The 18,926-nt window shown below is 46.9% G+C and overlaps 1 protein-coding gene across 1 annotated transcript; it reads right to left on the bottom strand.

Moving 5' to 3' along the window:
- Nucleotides 1-1,135: 1,135 nt before the first annotated feature.
- Nucleotides 1,136-2,074, bottom strand: LOC119565193 (olfactory receptor 52K2-like). The gene has a single exon (XM_037889650.1). It carries the CDS (start codon nucleotides 2,072-2,074, stop codon nucleotides 1,136-1,138), a length of 939 nt encoding a protein of 312 aa, XP_037745578.1.
- Between the last annotated feature and the right edge of the window lie 16,852 nt (nucleotides 2,075-18,926).

The raw sequence follows: 18,926 nt of genomic DNA, 5'->3' as shown, positions 1-18,926 counted from the left end.
GCTAAGAGTCCCTGACACTTCACTCAAGAACACACTAGTTAAGATGAAACATAAATCAGGTTTATTAACTACAGAAGGATAGGTGATAAGTGATTATAAGTGATAAAAGAACAGATCAAAACAGGTTGCTCAGGAAATGAAACAAACCTGCAGCGTAAGACTTGCACATGCTCGATAGGATTTGAATCAGCAATATCTCACCCTGACTGATGATACAAGCAGGCTTACAGATTCCTGAGGAACAGGCTGTACCTGCTTTGAAGCCTGGGTTCCCTTCCCCGATTCAAACTCCTTTGTCTTCCTGAGCTTCTTGCAGCTGTTGAGTTGTGGGGGAGTCAAGACAAGAGATGATTTCACTTCCCACCTTTTATAGTTTCTTCCAGTTTTATGAAAAGTCTGTGTATGTGACGTGCGGCGTCCGCCCCCATTGGCCAAACATTCTCCATTGTCTCCGTACTCCCTCCGTGGAGGCTTTCTTATACAGAGTTCCTGTGCTAGTAGATTTTTCCCTCAATGAGTGTTTATGACAGCAATTAACACTGTCTAGCTAATCCTTTGACATATATGAAAGGCTGGTTTGGGGTGTTTCCAGCCTCGTATCACACTTTAGGAACTCACACAAAGCATGATTTCATTACTTCATATACAACCCAAGGGGATATCAATGTTAAGCAGATTAAGCCCTTTAGAATAATACCTCACAGGACATACTTTGTACAAAACGTACCATAATTGCATCACCATGGTAAATATGGAGTGCTTTGGAGTGCAGAGTGTCACAGGGACGATCCAGAGAGTGACAGGAGGTGGGGAGGAGAGGAGAGAGTGAGGGGCAGGGCCTTGAGGGGAAGACGCAGAGCGGGGGCGTAACCTGGGGGAAGATGCATGGTACATGGGTGGGGCCTCATGCTTCCAGTTACCAGGAATTAGAAAGGCGGCAACCCTCGGAGTTGCACATAGTCAGATTCCCCAGTTTGTCACACTGACACAGCACAGTAAAGTCAGGAAAGGGTTTCAGGTCTCTTTGACTGGCCAGTCAGTGATTCAGGGAAGAGGGCCCAGCACCATGTCACCAGCCAGCACTGCATGGAGCTCAGTATGAGAGCCAGAACACCAGGAGAAAGCTTTAGGACCCTTAATGAGTAAAGAGCTGGAGCAGACTATCCCGAATCTGCTGGGTCCTCACCCCATAGATGATGGGGTTTAACATGGGGGGCACCATGAGATACATGTTGTTCATGAGAACGTGGAAATGCAGGGCCATATTGTGCCCAAACCGTTCTGTGAGGGCGGAGACGAGATGTAGGCTGTAAGAGGCTAAGATGACACAGAGGTGGGAGCCGCAGGTCCCAAAAGTCTTGAGGCGGGCGTCCTTTGTTGGGAGGCTGAAGATGGCCCTGAGGATCTGGGTATAGGACATGGCGATAGAAAACACATCCACACCGGTCACCAAGAATGCCACAGAGAGGCTGTAGTAACTACTGAGGCGGATGTCGGCGCAGGCCAGCTTCACTACAGCTATGTGCTTGCAGTATGTGTAGGGAATGATGTTGGTTCTGCAATATGGCCACCTCCTCACCAGGAAGGGAAGGGGCAATACGAGCATGATGCCACGCACCACCAGGGCCAGGCCAATTTTGGCCACCACAGGGTTTGTCAGAGTGGTGGAATATCTCAGGGGATCACAGATGGCCACATAGCGATCAAAAGCCATGGCCACGAGGATCCCAGAATGCATCACAGAGCAGCTGAGAAGGCAGAACATCTGAGTGAGGCAGGCGCTGAAATGGATCTCCCTGGAATTGAACCAGAAGATACTTAGCATTTTGGGTAGGATGGCCGTAGATGGGACCATGTCGGCGACGACCAGCATGCAGAGGAAATAGTACATGGGCCCATGGAGGCTTGGCTCCCTCTTCACGATGAACAGGATGGTGAAGTTCCCCAGGATGACTATGACGTACATGGCACAGAAGGGGATGGAGATCCAGACATGGGCTGCCTCCAGGCCAGGAATGCCCAGCAGGATGAAGGTGGAGGGGTTGGTGAAGTCGGTTGAGTTGGAATCTGACATGGAGTAGGAGAGAAGGTGTCCAGCCCTGAGGCACAACTATGTTTCCTGCATGTACCGAACGTTCCCCTGACTTCCTGATTGTGCCCAGGGTCTAGGGTGATGGTCGCAGGACAAATTTCTGGATGGAGAGAAAATGTTAATATTAGACACTACATACACAGCTGGAGGCTGGTGTCATGGATGAAGCAGATTGGTCGCTCTTCACACACTGAGAAATGACATTTTTATGATTAAGATAAATGAATTATGAACAATCGACCCTACTAATGTCAGTTCCATATTTTATGGTGCTCCTTTCATCAATAATTCCTACACATCGTGGTGTGGGAAACCTTAATAGGCAGGAAACACAAGTGGATGCTGGTTTTCCCTCATTGTTCCTTAGGCCTTATCTGCACTGCCAAGTTTTTTTGCCAAGAGGCAGCATTTGCTGAAGAAATAGTGGAGGTGTAAACACTACAAAGCCGCTTTTGAAGACAGAACTCTTCAGTTTCAGTGACGTAATAAAGGCACCTTAACGAGAGGTGTAAGGGTTTGCAACAATGATTTCTTTTCAAGGCTCTTTGGTCATTGACCAAACTTTCAGAGAAAAAAGTCTGCCAATTTACACATAGGCTTAATGAAATGAAACCCAGACTAGAGAGTCCATGCTGTAGGCAGTTTCCCCATTCACCTAGTTACTGAAAATCTGAGAGTGGGGAAAAAACACCTTTGCTAAGACGTGTGCCGGGGGAAACATCCCAACTAGAAATCTCCTCAGGGAAAAGACTTGGGCATCATTGATAGCAGCTCCACAGAAACACCTGCTCATTTACAGTAGTGGCCACAACAAAGACAATGTTCAGATGACTAAGGAATGGGAGGGAGAATATCCTGCTTTGGAGATGCACTCACTTTTGGTCACCCAGTCGCTATAAAGGATCTAGTAGATAGAAAGGGGATTTCCCAGGCAGGCTGTGAGAATGGGGGAGGCTGGCATATGCAGAAAGACTGAAAAGTCTGGGACTGGTTAGTTTAGAGAAGAGACAATTAAGGGGGAATACGATAGAGGAGAACAAAATAAAGAATGGAACTGATTACATTGCTATGGACAAGCAGAGAACAGCTCCCAGCCAGTAATAGCTATCTACAGATATCCTTCGAAAGGGCCAATTCCCCAAAGATAAGGCAAATTATCAGCAAAACTGATTGTGAGGAAAAATGTAGACAGAAAAAGGGGAATGAAAAATGGAAGTTCTTTAAGAAGAGTTTATGAGAGAACTAAAAAGCCATGATTCCACAATCAAGAAAGTGGAGAACTTTGCTTAAAAACCCAGTTCAGTAGCAAAGTGAAGGCAGCAACTGAGGGGTGGGGAAAGCAATATATAACAAATGGGGAAAAGGGAAAATAGATAGCAAGCAATAGAAATTGGAAGTTACGAAAATAGATACAGGATGTTACAGACATCAGGGGGAAATCCATGCTTTGCAGGGCTAAGGATAACAAAAAGGAGGTTATTAATTATCTTAAGAAGAAAAGAAACCCTTGAAAATGTATAGGCCAATTCCTAGAGGGAGAAAGGAAACTTGTAAATGTTGGAGAAAAGGGAGATGTGTTCAAGAATTAGTTTTGTTCTGCATTTGGAAAGGAGCAGTATCAGGTACTCAGATCACACACGGTCATGAAACACTTTCCAGTCCATTAGCAGTCAAGGAGGATGTTAAACAGCATCTACAGTAGAACCTCAGAGTTACAAAAACCAGAGTTACCAACTGACCAATCACCAAACATCTCATTCCGAATCAGAAGTAGGCAGTCGGGCAGCAACAGACCCTCCGACCCGTTACCCGCCAAAGGAAATAAAAGACAGTTCTGCATTAAACCTAAACTGTTAAAAAATAAAAGGAAAGTTTTAAAAAGAAGATTTGACAAGATTAAGAAACAATGGAAAATCTGATTTTGGATAATTTAAAAAAAATCTAGCATGATCTAATTGTCCCTTCTGATCTTAAACGTATGAATCTATGGATAAAGAAAGTAGGTCAAGCATTTATATTTACTCTGTCTCATAACAAAGGAACAAGGGAACATTCAAGTACATTGAAAGTCTGAATATATAACACTGAGAAAGGAAAATTCTTTACCTAATCCATATTTGGCCAGTGGAACTCCTTGCCACAGACATTGTTCGAGCAAAGAGCATAGCTGAATGGGATTCACAAATGGATTGGGCATTGCAGGTGGTGCTGGTGACACCATGGTTAGTTAACGCTGTCTGACACATTCAATTAGGAGACCTCATTTTCAGTTGGTTATAAGTTTGCCAAATTTTAACCGTTTGGACTGAAATATCTGACACTGGGTTTCTGCTTCTAGCTGAATTGTTTTGGAAAGTTTCAGGCCTAACAGTTCAGCCAAGTTCTCAAATGAAGCCAGGAGAAAAGAGGTCTTGCCCATGTTGAAAAAGTCAAATAATTCTTCCAGTGAGGAGCCCTAGCCCCTCCATGATTTCCATCACAAAGTCAGGTGAGAGCCACCCCTTTTAACAGCCAGAGGCCTGAAATGCAAGAGGAGGAGGTGAGAGTCCCTGTGCATTAACTCACACAGCTGGCTCCTGAGGTCTTTACTCAATTCTTATTCCAAGGGGAGTTTTGCTTCTGTGGGGCCTGAGAACGTATGGGCCACGGCTTCGTAATTTGGCCTTGTATTCTACATCTACTAAAACCTTTCATTCTGAAGCATCCCATGTGCCACTGAAATGCAGCCACCTCGGGGCTGGAGCCCATCAGCCAGGGGCAGAGCAAAGGGGAGATTTTGGCCAGTGATATTGGAGCAAACTCATCCCCTGTGGCAAGGGCCCCAGCATGGTTAATAGTTGAGCAGAGCGGAAAGGACCACAGACCTATTCTCTATCCCATAACGCCCACGTTGCACTGGGTTTGTCGAGCACGTGAGCTCCTCAGCAAGAGACGGGTACCTGTGAATTCTGAGCCAGACGTGTCTTCCCTGGGAACCCCCTGCAGACAGCCGTGTTCCACACCTCTCTCACCCCAGCATCTGCAGCAGCATCCAATGCCGAGAGCCGACCTGGGGTGTGCACCGTTTATAATCTAGCTGTGCACACTCCCAGGGGGGTTCACTCAGCCTCTAGGGGAGAAGCGGCATCTGGATGCAAATAGGCTGGAAACCGTAGACGCTCTAGCGAATGTCTCTCTTTCAGTGTCTGTGCTTCTGAGTTCTTTATCCAGGTTTAGAAGTAAACAGTCATTAAGGAACGTTCCCAAAGGGAGATGAGAACTCTTGGGCTCTCCACTGAGTCAGAGAGGAATTGGCTGCTCTGTGTATTTGTGTATATTTAAAAAGTAGAGTTGATTAGGAAGAAAACTAGGGATAATGGGCAGCTCTCCAGAGAGTCTGATACACTGTAAATGCCCCCTATTAATGGTTAGATGGTAGACAGAGAGATCTGGAGAAAGGTGACTATATGACTATAACAAGGTTTAAAAGAGAACTGGAACTATCACAGGGTTTAAAAGAGACCTGGATAAATTCATGGAGGTTAAGTCCATTTATGGCTATTAGCCAGCATGGGGAAGGAATGGTGTCCTTAGCCTCTGTTTGTCAGAGGCTGGTGATGGATGGCAGGAGACAAATCACTTGATCATTACCGGTTAGGTTCACTCACTCCAGGGCACCTGCCATTGACTACTGTTGGTAGACAGGATACTGGGCTGGATGGACCTTTGGTCTGACCCAGTATGGCCATTCTTATGTTCTTAAGGTAAGTGAGGAGAGATACAAACACTTTCTGCAGGCACACAGGGCTATCGCTAAGGCATCAGAAATCAGTAATTCTCATCAGTAACTGTCATCATACGGTGTAACACCTTTCATTGAAGGATCTTCAAAACACCAAGTAAAGGAAAGTCACTATGAACATATCCTCATTATACTGATAGGTAAACTGAGGCAAAGGAAGACTGACTTGGTGAAGGTCACACAGAGAATGACAGACAGAACCCAGGACTCGTGACTTCCCTGCTCTAACCATGGTCTCTCCATTAGTAACTGAGCGCATGACGAGAAGGAAATAGACTCACAGTCTAGCAGGGCTTGTTCTTTAGGTGGGTGTGATGGACTTGCCCAGGACGCAACCTGGAAAGGGCGTATCACCGAACCCTCTGGCATACCAACCTGGGCTCCCTTTCACACTTTGAGGATGTGACAAGCTGCTATCCTCTCCAGGTTTGGACTCTTACAGCCAGACACAGCCAGACACATCTCCACCCAGCTGCAGTTACATGAATGTTTTCACGAGGCACTCATGAACCAACAATAGAGAGGCTAAAGCCAATTCCCCACCTGCCCACCCCTGCCCCCAGAGCTCCCCAGGCGAGGAACCCAGAGCTGTACTGTCTTACCCTGGTCAGAAGCCCAGAGACTGTAAGTTTATTACCCAGTCCACCCCTCCCTCAATGTGGAGAGGACAATACACTAGCCCCTGTTCCTGAGCACATTTCCCTTTTGCATTTAAAACAACACACAGTTTTAGATAAAAAAATATATATAAAACTGAGTTATTAACTGCAGAAGGATAGATTTTAAGTGACTATAAGTAATAAGTGTACAGATCAAAGGAGATGACCTAAGAAATAAAGGAAAATACTATCTGAGTTCTATAAACTTGACAGGATTTGAATCACACAGTGTGTCACTCTGATGGTACAAACAGTCCACCTGTCCTCCATGCAAAAGCTAGAAATGCCTTCAGCCTGGGACCAAATCCCCAGTTCTGTCCTTCTTTGTAAGGTTTTTCCAGGTGTTGAGTTATGCGGGGCAGTGAGGCCAAGCGATTTTCTTACTTCCACCTTTTATGGCTTCTGTCATTCGGAGGGACCTTCATTTTTCCAAGCAGAAGCCCCCAGCACAATGACCAGAAACGCACAGGCACAAATGGAGTCCAGTGTCACATGAGCTGCTCATATGCCCTCACATGCTTTCGGAATTTTTGGCACAAAAATGCGTACAAATAGGGTAATCATATTCAGCAAATCATAACTTTTTCACTGATACCATTGATACCTGTTGCTTTGGGGGCACAGAATGTCACACCTCCCCCCTTAGTTTACTGCAAAAGTGTTAGTCACTGACTAGGTTGGAGGGAGTGTGCCCAAGGCCTTCTTAAGGTTTGGAATATACAATGCCCAAGTGTTGCAAACCTTGGAGTGTGATCCACATGTGTTTTTACAAAGCTCTGTGTGCCTTCTATTTGTCACTCGAAAACCTGTCTTTGTAAATGTGCAGGATTGTCAAGCATTGTGTTTTTCCAACTGGTGATAACTCAATACAGATAGTCATCAATGCCATGAAGTGGTTTGCCTCAGTTTCCCCTTCCACACAGCAGACCAGGTTTATTATGCTTTCCCTGCCATAACAAGCTTTGAGACTGTTTAGAGGTGTTAGCTGAGAAGCAGTATTCCCATAGGGCTTCTTTATTACTACATGTAGCATGTTACAACTTTTGATAGGATTTACCATCAGTGCCAAATTCTTTGTTATAAGATTTACCATTAGCAACAAACATTGGATGAGGCTTTCTTCCAGCAACTCACGGAAGTTACTAGATGGCAGGCCCTGGTTCTCATGGGAGACTTCAATCACCCTGATATCTACCGGAAGAGCAATACAGCGGTGCACAGACAATCCAGGAAATTTTTGGAAAATGTAGGGGACAATTTCCTGGTGCAAGTGCTGGAGGAACCAAGTAGGGGCAGAGCTCTTCTTGACCTGCTGCTCACAAACCGGGAAGAATTAGTAGGGGAAGCAAAAGTGGCTGGGAACCTGGGAGGCAGTGACCATGAGATGGTTGAGTTCAGGATCCTGACACAGGGAAGAAAGGAGAGCAGCAGAATACGGACCCTGGACTTCAGAAAAGCAGACTTTGACAACCTTAGGGAACTAATGGGCAGGATCCCCTGGGAGAATAACATGAGGGGGAAAGGAGTCCAGGAGAGCTGGCTGTATTTTAAAGAATCCTTACTGAGGTTACAGGGACAAACCATCCCAATGTGTAGAAAGAATAGTAAATAGGCGACCAGCTTGGCTTAACAGTGAAATCCTTGCTGACCTTAAACACAAAAAAGAAGCTTACAAGAAGTGGAAGACTGGGCAAATGACCAGGGAAGAGTATAAAAATATTGCTCAGGCATGCAGGAGTGAAATCAGGAAAGCCAAATCACACCTGAAGTTGCAGCTAGCAAGAGATGTTAAGAGTAACAAGAAGGGTTTCTTCAGGTATGTTAGCAACAAGAAGAAAGTCAAGGAAAGTGTGGGCCCCTTACTGAATGAGGGAGGCGACCTAGTGACAGAGGATGTGGAAAAAGCTAACGTACTCAATGCTTCTTTTGCCTCTGTCTTCAGGTACAAGATCAGCTCCCAAACTACTGCACTGGGCAGCACAGCCTGGGGAGGAGGTGACCAGCCCTCTGTGGAGAAAGAAGTGGTTCCGGACTATTTAGAAAAGCTGGACGAGCACAAGTCCATGGGGCTGGATGCGCTGCATCCGAGAGTGCTAAAGGAGTTGGCGGATGTGATTGCAATGCCATTGGCCATTATCTTGGAAAACTCATGGCGATCGGGGGAAGTCCCGGAGGACTGGAAAAAGGCTAATGTAGTGCCCATCTTTAAAAAAGGGAAGAAGGAGGATCCTGGGAACTACAGGCCAGTCAGCCTTACCTCAGTCCCTGGAAAAACCATGGAGCAGGTACTCAAGGAATCAATTCTGAAGCACTTAGAGGAGGGGAAAGTGATCAGGAACAGTCAGCATGGATTCACCAAAGGCAAGTCATGCCTGACTAATCTAATTGCCTTCTATGACGAGATCACTGGCTCTGTGGATGAGGGGAAAGCAGTGGGCGTGGTATTCCTTGACTTTAGCAAAGCTTTTGAGACGGTCTCCCACAGTATTGTTGCCAGCAAGTTAAAGAAGTATGGGCTGGATGAATGGACTATAAGGTGGATAGAAAGTTGGCTAGATTGTCGGGCTCAATGGGTAGTAATCAATGGTTCCATGTCTAGTTGGCAGCCGGTATCAAGTGGAGTGCCCAAGGGTCAGTCCTGGGGCCGGTTTTGTTCAATATCTTCATCAATGATCTGGAGGATGGTGTGGATTACATTTTTCCAAGCATTTTTCCTAGCACAATTACCAGAAACGCACAGGCACAAATGGAGTCCAGTGTCACATGAGCTGCTCATATGCCCTCACATGCTTTTGGAATTTTTGGCACAAAAATGAAACATGCATACAAATAGGGTAATCATATTCAGCAAATCATAACTTTTTCACTGATACCATTGATACCTGTTCCTTTGGGGGCACAGAATATCACACCTCCCCCCTTAGTTTACTGCAGAAGTGTTAGTCACTGACTAGGTTGGAGGGAGTGTGCCCAATGCCTTCTTAAGGTTTGGAACATACAATGCCCAAGTGTTGCAAACCTTGGAGTGTGATGCACATGGTTTTTACAAAGCTCTGTGTGTCTTCTATTTGTCACTAGAAAACCTGTCTTTGTAAATGTGCAGGATTATCAACCATTGTGTTTTTCCAACTGGTGATAACTCAATACAGATAGTCATCAATGCCATGCAGTGGTTTGCCTCAGTTTCCCCTTCTACACAGCAGGCCAGGTTTATTATGGTTTCCCTGCCGTAACAAGCTTTGAGCCTGTTTAGAGGTGTTAGCTGAGAAGCAGTATTCCCGTACGGCTTCTTTTTTATTACATGTAGCATGTTGTAACTTTTGATAGGATTTACCATCAGTACCAAATTCTTTGTTATAAGATTTACCATTAGGAACAAACATTGCATCATAAGATGTATCAATAACTCCGTATTTGCATACCCTCCGTCCCCCTTCTCTCTATCTGCGAGAGGACAGTTGTGTGACTGCTCCCCTCCGGCAGGTCAGTTACACAGTTCCCTCTCAAAGCCAGAGCCACAGGCTGGGTGGCTGGGAGCACAAACGCTGAATCAGCCATTCTGTCCTGAGCATCGTCCCCCATGTGATCAGTGAGGAGACATTCCTGTACTCTCACTGTTCCTCCCCCATTTTTCTCCTCTGCGGCCCCCTCTAGGACACATACCCCTGTGCTCTCTAGAGTGGGAGCTATCCCCTTTTCATGCGTGAAGGACTCACAGCTAACACCCTGGACAGATGTCTCAGTGGCAGGCTCCAAACCCCTCTCCCTTTCTCAGGTGGCCTTGCCTCCTGCTGCTTTGTTAAAGGAACCCATAACCACCTCTTCAGTAGTTTCTATGATTCTATCACCCTGCTCTGGGCTCCTGTAGTGGGGTGAGCAACCCACTCCATCCCCGGAGGGGTTAAAACAACCCTGGGAGAGGGCTGCCCTTGGGAGCCAATAGTAAAAGCAGCCCTGCAGAGGGCTGCGGCTGGAAAAAAGGAGTGAAAGCAGCAAACCTCGTTGATTGGGGAAGCAGCCACAGCTGTGGCCAGCTCAATCAGGGCCCAGGTGGCCCTTGGAAGAGGGCTGTGGGCCGGGAGCTGGGAGGAGACCCTCTCTCTCCAGCCTGGAGGGAGAAGAACCTGTCTACCTGAGAGAAAGGGTACCTGAGGGAGAGTAGTGCTGGGGAAAGGCAAAAGGAGCTGGTGAGCTCCAGCCTGGCAACTCCCCAGGCTGCAGGCCTTGAGCAAGGCCTATGGAGGTATTGGGGCTGCAGAGGGGCGGCCCAGGAATAGGCAGAGGCAGCTGGTCCCAACCTCCTTGCCAGTAATGAGTGGCCTTTACAGACTGCAGTTTGCCTCAGTGAGAGGGGGCTAGATGATGACTGGCAATAGCCACTGAGGCAAGGTGGGGATAGAGGATTGGGGGGTTCCCCTGGGAGGGGAAATGCAGAGTAAGGGGGTACTGCTGGGGGAGGCACCTTGACGTTAAAGGGCACAGGGATGCAGGTGAGACACTGGCCAGAAGGAGGCACGCCGGAGCTGCAAAGAGCTAATTCCCAGGATGACCAGCACGAGGTGCCGCACCAGTGAATCTTTGCTTTACTACAGCTCCCCTCTGGAACACATCTCCTGGTGCTCCCTAGCATTGGGTTTGCCCCTTGTTTAGCTTCAACACTGACATACTTTCCCTAAGGCGATGCTTTCTTTATCTACAGGGCAGGAGCTGGTCTCAACCACCCCCACCCCTGGAAACATGCAGCTTCCCTCTCTTGTAGAGGAATCAAGGAGACCTCTCATTCTTTGAGCAGTTCCTGGGACTTTCCTCTTTGACCTCTGAGATCCCAACAGAAAGCACCTTCTTGCTGAAGGTGGACACTCTAACAGCCTGAGCTACATGGAAGAAATCATTGCCCATTAGCTTATCAATAGGATTATCGTCTCCTACCCCCACTGATAATACAGCTTCCAAACCTTCGGTTTCTATGTGCACTTTAGCCAAAGGAAGAAGGATTTTGTAAGAGCAAAATAATAAAAGTTCTGCCATCTGTCCTGTCAGTATGTCTCCTTGTTGCAGTATATCTCTCCTAACCACTGAAATTTCTGCCCCTGTATCTTCCCACCCAAGGTGTTCCCTGCTATTAATGCTGACAGCCTTTAAGTGCTTCATGCCTAGTTCAGCAGAGGCTAATTTTAGAAACCTTATGATAAATGACAGGTGCCCAAAGGGTTTCTGTGATCAGAATCGCAGCATTCACATGGGCTATCCTGCTTTCTTTGAGCACAGGGCATTTATTCCTCAGGTGATCAGTGAAATTACAATGATAGGACCTCCTGGACTCTTCCCTTTTCACAGGAGATTAGGGTTGGGGATTAGAAGAATGGGGTAAAATGGGACCATACTTCCCATCAAGTGTAAATCTCTCTGTCTGTGGTTTATTCACAATAATTGCTTGTCTTCTCAAATCATCAGCTAGAGAAGCCATCTCATCCACAGTTTTCACCTTTTTGTCCCACAGACCCTGTTTCACATCATCTTTACCTGTGTTTAAAAAGTGTCCTGAGAAACAAGTTCAAACATTCCTTCAAAGCTTGTAACACCTGTGCCCCTTACCCACTTTCCCACCTAGCCCGGGTCAGTAGCCTGACCAGTGTAAGTTTATTTTCCACTCCATCCCTCCCTCAATGTGGAGAGGACAATGCACCAGCCCCCGTTCCTTAGCAGATTTCCCTTTACACTTCAAACAACAACTATATTTGGTAAAAAATATTAAAATGATTTATTTGCTACAGAAAGTGATTGTAACTAAGAAGTGTACAGCTCAAAGTAGATAAGCTAAAAAATAAAGCAAAATCACAATCTGAGTACTATAAATTAGACAGGGTTTGAATCAAGCAGTATCTCACCCTGATGGGACAATCTTCCCTACACAGGCCAGGATTTCTCCTTTCCAGTCTGGGACCACCTCCCCAGTCAAAATCTTTTCCCTCCAGCCACGTCTTGTGGTGTTTAATTGTGGGGGGAGTGTGGCTAAGTGATGATGTCACTTCCCCATTTTATAGCTTCTGCCATGTTCAGGGAACTTCATTGTTCCAAACAAAGCCCCCAGCACTGTCAGTGGGAAAGTACAGGCACAAGATGGAGTCCAGTGTCACATGACCTGGTCACATGTCCTTGCATCCTTCAGTGAGTCATCTCAGGGACCATTACCCACATTCTGGCCAGACATCTACAGGAAAGTCCACCAGGTGGGGAGAAGCTTCTTCCATGGCCCATTGTGGGCTCATTGATGGGCCATCAACTTGAATAGTCCTTTCATAATGTGCTGGCTCGACTAGTTGTAAACTACCATGTGGGAGTTACCACAGGAGGAATCACATTTGAAATACAGGTACAGAGTAGATATTCATATTTGCATACAAATAGGATAATCATATTCAGCAAACCATTGCTTTTCCACTGACACCTCACATGACATAGTTTGTACAAGATTTGGGGCAACTATATAACAGTGGTGAATATGGGGGTTCCAGGGTGTTGCTTTGGGGTACAACATGTCACAGCAATATATCTATCAAACTAGAGCTCTCTAAGATCTAATTTTGTGTTTTAGTATAAGCCATACATCCATGTCCTGAAAAAGACAACATTCTGTTTTGTACTACAGGAGAAAAGCAAGCCAAGGTTCAGAGCAAAGGAAATGGAAAGAGTGTTTTCCCAGCTGCCCATCACATGTGCAATATATGACCCCCTGAAAATGTCCCTCTCACTTTCATCGTTCAGCAAGTGTCTCCTGCACTTTCTGTTTCTCAGACCTCAGCCTCACACACATTACTGGAGAAACAGACCTTTTGCCACAGTATCTGGGGAGCTGTTCGTCCCATCAGGCATCATCATTATTTTCATGGCAAATCCCAAAGGAACGTAGCCTCCTTGCAAACCGAGTGCTGCCCCGATTAATCTCTGGGAAGGTATTTAAGGGGATCAGGTTGTATATTCACGCAGTGGCAGGTCTGTTGTGCCACCTAAATGTTTGGCACCCAGATGATCACTGGCCATATCGTGATATTCCTTGGTATGCCCACTTCAGCATATGCTGGTCTTTCACTCTAGCTCTGTGTCGCCAGAAAGAAAGCTGCCAAGACTGGCACAGCGCTGATGGGCGCGGTTGTGGGTTCAAGAATTCCTCACGCCTGTTCTTGTGCTGCTGATCTTGATACGGAGCAGCTGCTGGAGACTGTGAGCACTGAAAACATCAGCCTGGAGTTCCTCAGCCCCCCACATTTTGCTTCCATCCACTGGAGCTGGGGTACCCATTGTTCTATAGATCTCTAGCTTTGTAGCAAGCCTGCAGCCATGACATCCTCACAAATGCTGCACTGTAAGAGCGCAGCCCCCACATCTTTCTAGCAGCATCCAGCCCTATCTAAGAAGCTGCCTTCTGCCCAGCAATCCCTCTAGACAGGTTAATACTGAGCTGGTTGCAGTTTGCAGTTGCAGGCTGCTTGATGGTAATGACGAGGGACTTAGGGTTATGTGGATTAATAACCAGACTAATGCGCACTGCTTCATGCCCAGCCAGATCAGTGCTCAGCTGCAGCAGTTCACAGTGCTACACCTGCTATTTCCACTGAAGTGGATGGAATTACAGAGCCTTGCCTGTTTGTAACTGGCACCTAGGGTGGGATGCGCATTAGAAGTGGCAGAGAGAGGGAGGCATGTGTGTGTGTGAGGAATTAGAGAGGAAAGGGAGAGAAAAGGCACCAAAATTCTTGGATAGAGAGAGTGAGATGGGACAAAATCCAGAAAAACAGGGTCTCCCTGCCTCTTCCATTCTGCCAAGCACTTTCCAAGGGAGAGACTGTCTGGGTTCCTCCTCCCCACACACTCTGAACTCTGGGGAACAGATGTGGGGACCCACATGAAAGACCCCTGTCAAAGTTTGACTCAGACTCACAATTTATCAGACCACTCTGTTTTATTAGCAAAGCTGCTCTACTAATACATTTAGAAGTGAGCCCCCCGAGTGGGGCTTGTGTCTCTTAATTTATACAGTTTTTTGGAGAACAAGTTACAGAGAAGTTACAGACTAAAGAAGAAAAAGATTTTAGTCACCACCCTTCAAGATCCCTGAGACCAGTCACGTATCTTCAATTACCTGCCACCCTTAACAATCTCCTTTAACAGCTTCCAGTTAACTTAACTAATTGCCCTTCACACCTTCCATTCTGATGCCTGCTTCTTAGATGTGCTGGCTCTATCTTAATTACTTCTCCATTCAAAAGCTAACTGTCCCTACGTGTGCTCCCTCAGATACTTTGTAACATGTTTTGGCATGCCCTCTCATATACAATGTATCCAGCATGTCCCCTTATACAACGTTATACTTATACAATGTTATACTTCCACAACCCCCCCTTTTGGTCAAGGCTACGCCCATGACCAATGACTTACTGGATTCCATACATCAATCGTTCTTTTTCATTACTTTCACTGGTGACATTTAACAACATTAGATTAGCACTCTGGTTAGGGGTAACCTGATGGATGGTGTGTCTTGTGCAGTTTTGGATACAACAAGAAATCAATTGAAAACACACAAAGATTATTAGAATTCCAAATAGGATAGTCAGGATTCCTTGAAACAACCAGTTTCCCAGACTAGAGAAATTGAATAAGTTACTTATCCAGTTCCACAAGGAACTTGGTTCTTCGTGGGGAAGGTATGCCATTTGCTCCAGATGGCTAGCATGATTTATTACCTCATTAGTATTATCAGGTATGTATACACAGCATTCTGTTCCAGTTAGAGCACAGGTCCCTCCTTTGGCTGCCAGTGTTATATCTAATGCCCAACGGTTTTGGAGGGCCACTTGTCGGACCGCTCCTGCTTCTTTGGCTAGAGCTTTTAAGCTCTCTCCTGTTTCATTGGCCATGATCTCAACCACCGCTTGTAACCTTGAAAGCCTTTTTGCATGGTGGATTACCCCCCCTACTGGGACTAAAGAAATGCCAACAGCTTCTTCCCAAGTTAGGGGGCTTATGTTATCCACATACCATTTAGCATCTGGCAAGTCCCTCCTTTTTCGCCTGAAATTACGGAGGCGATTTCGTGGGAGGGATTGAAGCACCCGGAATTGTGGGAAAAGCTGAGCAGGATAACAGATACCTGACCAATTTGCTGGTAACACAGTGTAAGCATTTTCCCCACAAACCCAATGATGTCCCATTAAAGCTGGGAAGGGTTGACTGCAACCCTTTGACATGTAAGAATTTACGAAGGAGGAATAGTATCCCCCAAAGGGCACAGGATGATTTTCACTGGGAGAAGAGGTAGCATTCACATGACATTTGTAGATGGTGCTGTTTTTCTCAGGGAGGCTGAAGGGGGAGCAAGAGATTGAATCTTTGGTTTGATCCCAGGTTGAGAGGAAGTTTATCTTTCTATACCCGGTTCGCCATTCTCCAACCTTGTTTGAATAGTCCCATACACCATGGGACACGATGTATTGGAGACAGCTGCTCCTCCCTAGATTCAGCCCTGTCCCATTACACACCCAGCACCAGTGGCCCTTTCCTTTCACCACACTTATAAGTTTAGGAACATATGTTTTTCCCAGCCCCCAAAGTGTCATTTTCCTTCCATGTCCTTTTAAGTGGATAGGGTTCTCCAGCAAGCTCTGAGGAATTCAAAGGGATTGCCATGGTGGGGATACTAGCTTGTGAGTGAGCTGGGATGTGGCTGCAGACCCAGCAATTAGAAATATTCAGGATCTGGGCTATCTGCACCTGTTGTTGGATGAAAGAATTGTCACTGTCACTCTGGATTCCCCAGACCCTCAGGACACAGTAGCTGAGGATTAAGCTTCTCAAAGGACACATGTTGGAAGCAGGACCCTTTCTGGTTCCGACAACCCCTTTCGAGGGAACCGCAGTCACGGTTTTAAGTCCACCAGGCAGCAGGTGCTAGGCTCACTACTGCTTCTTGTTTGTTGGGTCCTGGTGTCTGCTTACCCTCTGCTTCTGGCAACCCTTACGAGAGCGCAGATTGTAAGGTATTGCAGGCTGTTCCTCTTTGTCTTCTGGGGTTGAAGCTGGTTCTGCGTGGTCTTGCAGAGGTGCTTGGTCCCCTTGAGGTGGCGCTGGCTTACACTGTGAGGCATGGATCCATGCAGCGATGCCGGATAATTTCACTGCTGTCTGGGTGGTGAGCAGTACCTGGTATGGACCCTTCCACCGGGGTTCCAAGGCCTGCTTCCGAAGGTGGTGCCGCAGGTAGACCCAATCACCGGGCTCAAGAGTGTGACAGGCAGCAGACGTGGGTTCCGTCGGCCAAGCGCTCGCACCTGCGAATGGAAGGAGCTCACAGCTTGCATTAACCCTTTGCAGCACTGGAGGAGCGTGCTGTGAGTTAGGTTTAGGTCTGGGGCTGGGGTAATAGTAGCCATTGTTCACATAGGGCATCCCATGATGATTTCAAATGGACTCAATTTGTGTCTCTGGGATGGGGATGACCGAATTTCCATAAGGGCCAGTGGTAAAGCAGCTGGCCAGTTTAACCCTGTGGAACTACAGATTTTTGCCAGCTTATTTTTAAGCACACCATTTCGCGTTTCAGCTGCCCCTGCACTCTGTGGATGGTAAGGGCAGTGCAACAGGTGGGTGACATGTAATACCTGGTTTAGATGTTGAACAATTTTTCCAGTAAAATGTGTTCCCCGGTCACTAGACAAAGTGGCAGGAATTCCCTTGATAGGGATAATGTGGTTTAACAGACATTTTGCAACGGACAATGAATCAGCTTTGCGACAGGGAAAGGCTTCAATCCAACCCGAAAACAGACATATTATAACTAAAATGAATTCATATTTTTGACACTTTGGCATTTGTACAAAATCAAGTTGCCAGTGTAGGAAAGGTGCTTGAGGCAAACCCCGGAACCCTTGTGTTACTTTTACAGATTTGCCTACATTGTGGCTTTGACAAGTAACACAAGCGGCACAGTGGTGGGTTGCAAAGGAGCTGAAATGGGGAGCCCACCACCCCGCCTTACTCATAGCAGAGACCATCCCCTCCTTGCCGACATGCGAAACACCATGTAGCAGGGCGGCTAGAGACGGGTAGAGTGAGAGGGGGGCTACAAAGGTACCGGTGGGCGATCGCCAAAGGGAATCAGAATGCAAAGAGCAACCCAAAGCACTCCAGGAGTCTTTCTCTGTTTCTGGGGAAGAATTCTGGAGCTGAGCGAGATGAGACAGGGATGGTGGCTTTACAGAGACAGAGAGGGGACCAAGAAATACTTCTGGTGAAGGTTTTATAGTGGCGGCATGTTTTGCAGCAGCATCAGCAAGTGCATTACCTTTTGCCACCTCGGTGTCTGCCGCTGAGTGGCCAGTACACTTAACAATTGCCAAGGCAGACGGTAGTAAAACTGCATACAGGAGGGCGGCAATGTAGGGGGCATTCTTGATAGGGGTACCAGTAGAGGTAAGAAAACCTCGAGCCTGCCAGAGGGTGCCAAAGTCATGCACAACCCCAAAGGCATACCGAGAATCAGTAAAAATAGTGGCAGAGAGCCCCTCGGCTAGAAAGCAGGCACGGGTTAGAGCAATCAGTTCAGCCACCTGGGCAGAGGTCACAGAGGGTAAGGGCGCAGCTTCTATGGTCTCAGAGAGAGAGACCACAGCGTACCCTGCAAGAAGGTGGCCTTGGTCATTTCTATAACAGGACCCATCAGTGAATAACACCAGGTCAGAGTTAGGGAGAGGTACATCTGAAAGGTCGGGGCACGGGACAGTGATAGCGGAGACAGTTGCAAGGCAGTCATGGGGGTTCACCATCACTAGGTAAAGGAAGGAGGGTAGCAGGGTTTAACCGGGAGCAGCGCTTAATAGTGATATGTGAGGCTGAAAGCAGCAAAAGTTCATACCTAGTGAGGCGAGCAGAGGAGAGGTGAGCAGTGTTGCGTTGCAGAAGGAGAGTTTCCACAGAATGGGGAACCATGAGAGTGAGAGGAGAGCTGAGGACAAGGGACTCAGACATCTCGACCAGGCGCGCTGCAGCAGCTACAGCGCGTAGGCAAGGGGGGTAAACCCTGGGCTACAGGGTCCAAGGTTGCAGAAAAATAAGCCACCGGGCGATTTCTGTCACAGTGCTCCTGAGTAAGAACCCCGAGGGCACAAGCAGATTGTTCGTGACAGAAAAGGGTAAAAGGCTTGTCATAGTTAGGTAACCCTAAGGCAGGGGCAGAGGCTAAATTCTGCTTAAGGGAGATGAAAGCAGCATTTGCTTCAAGTGGCCATGGCATGGGGTTAGGTACAGAGGATCGAGTGAGTTCTTGGAGTGATTTAGCCAGAGAAGCATATTGGGGAATCCATTGCCTACAGAACCCTGTCATGCCTAAGAATTTTCT

Source organism: Chelonia mydas, chromosome 1 (assembly GCF_015237465.2).
Source record: "Chelonia mydas isolate rCheMyd1 chromosome 1, rCheMyd1.pri.v2, whole genome shotgun sequence".
Lineage (NCBI taxonomy): Eukaryota > Metazoa > Chordata > Testudines > Cheloniidae > Chelonia > Chelonia mydas.
This window is presented reverse-complemented; position numbering and strand designations above follow the sequence as displayed.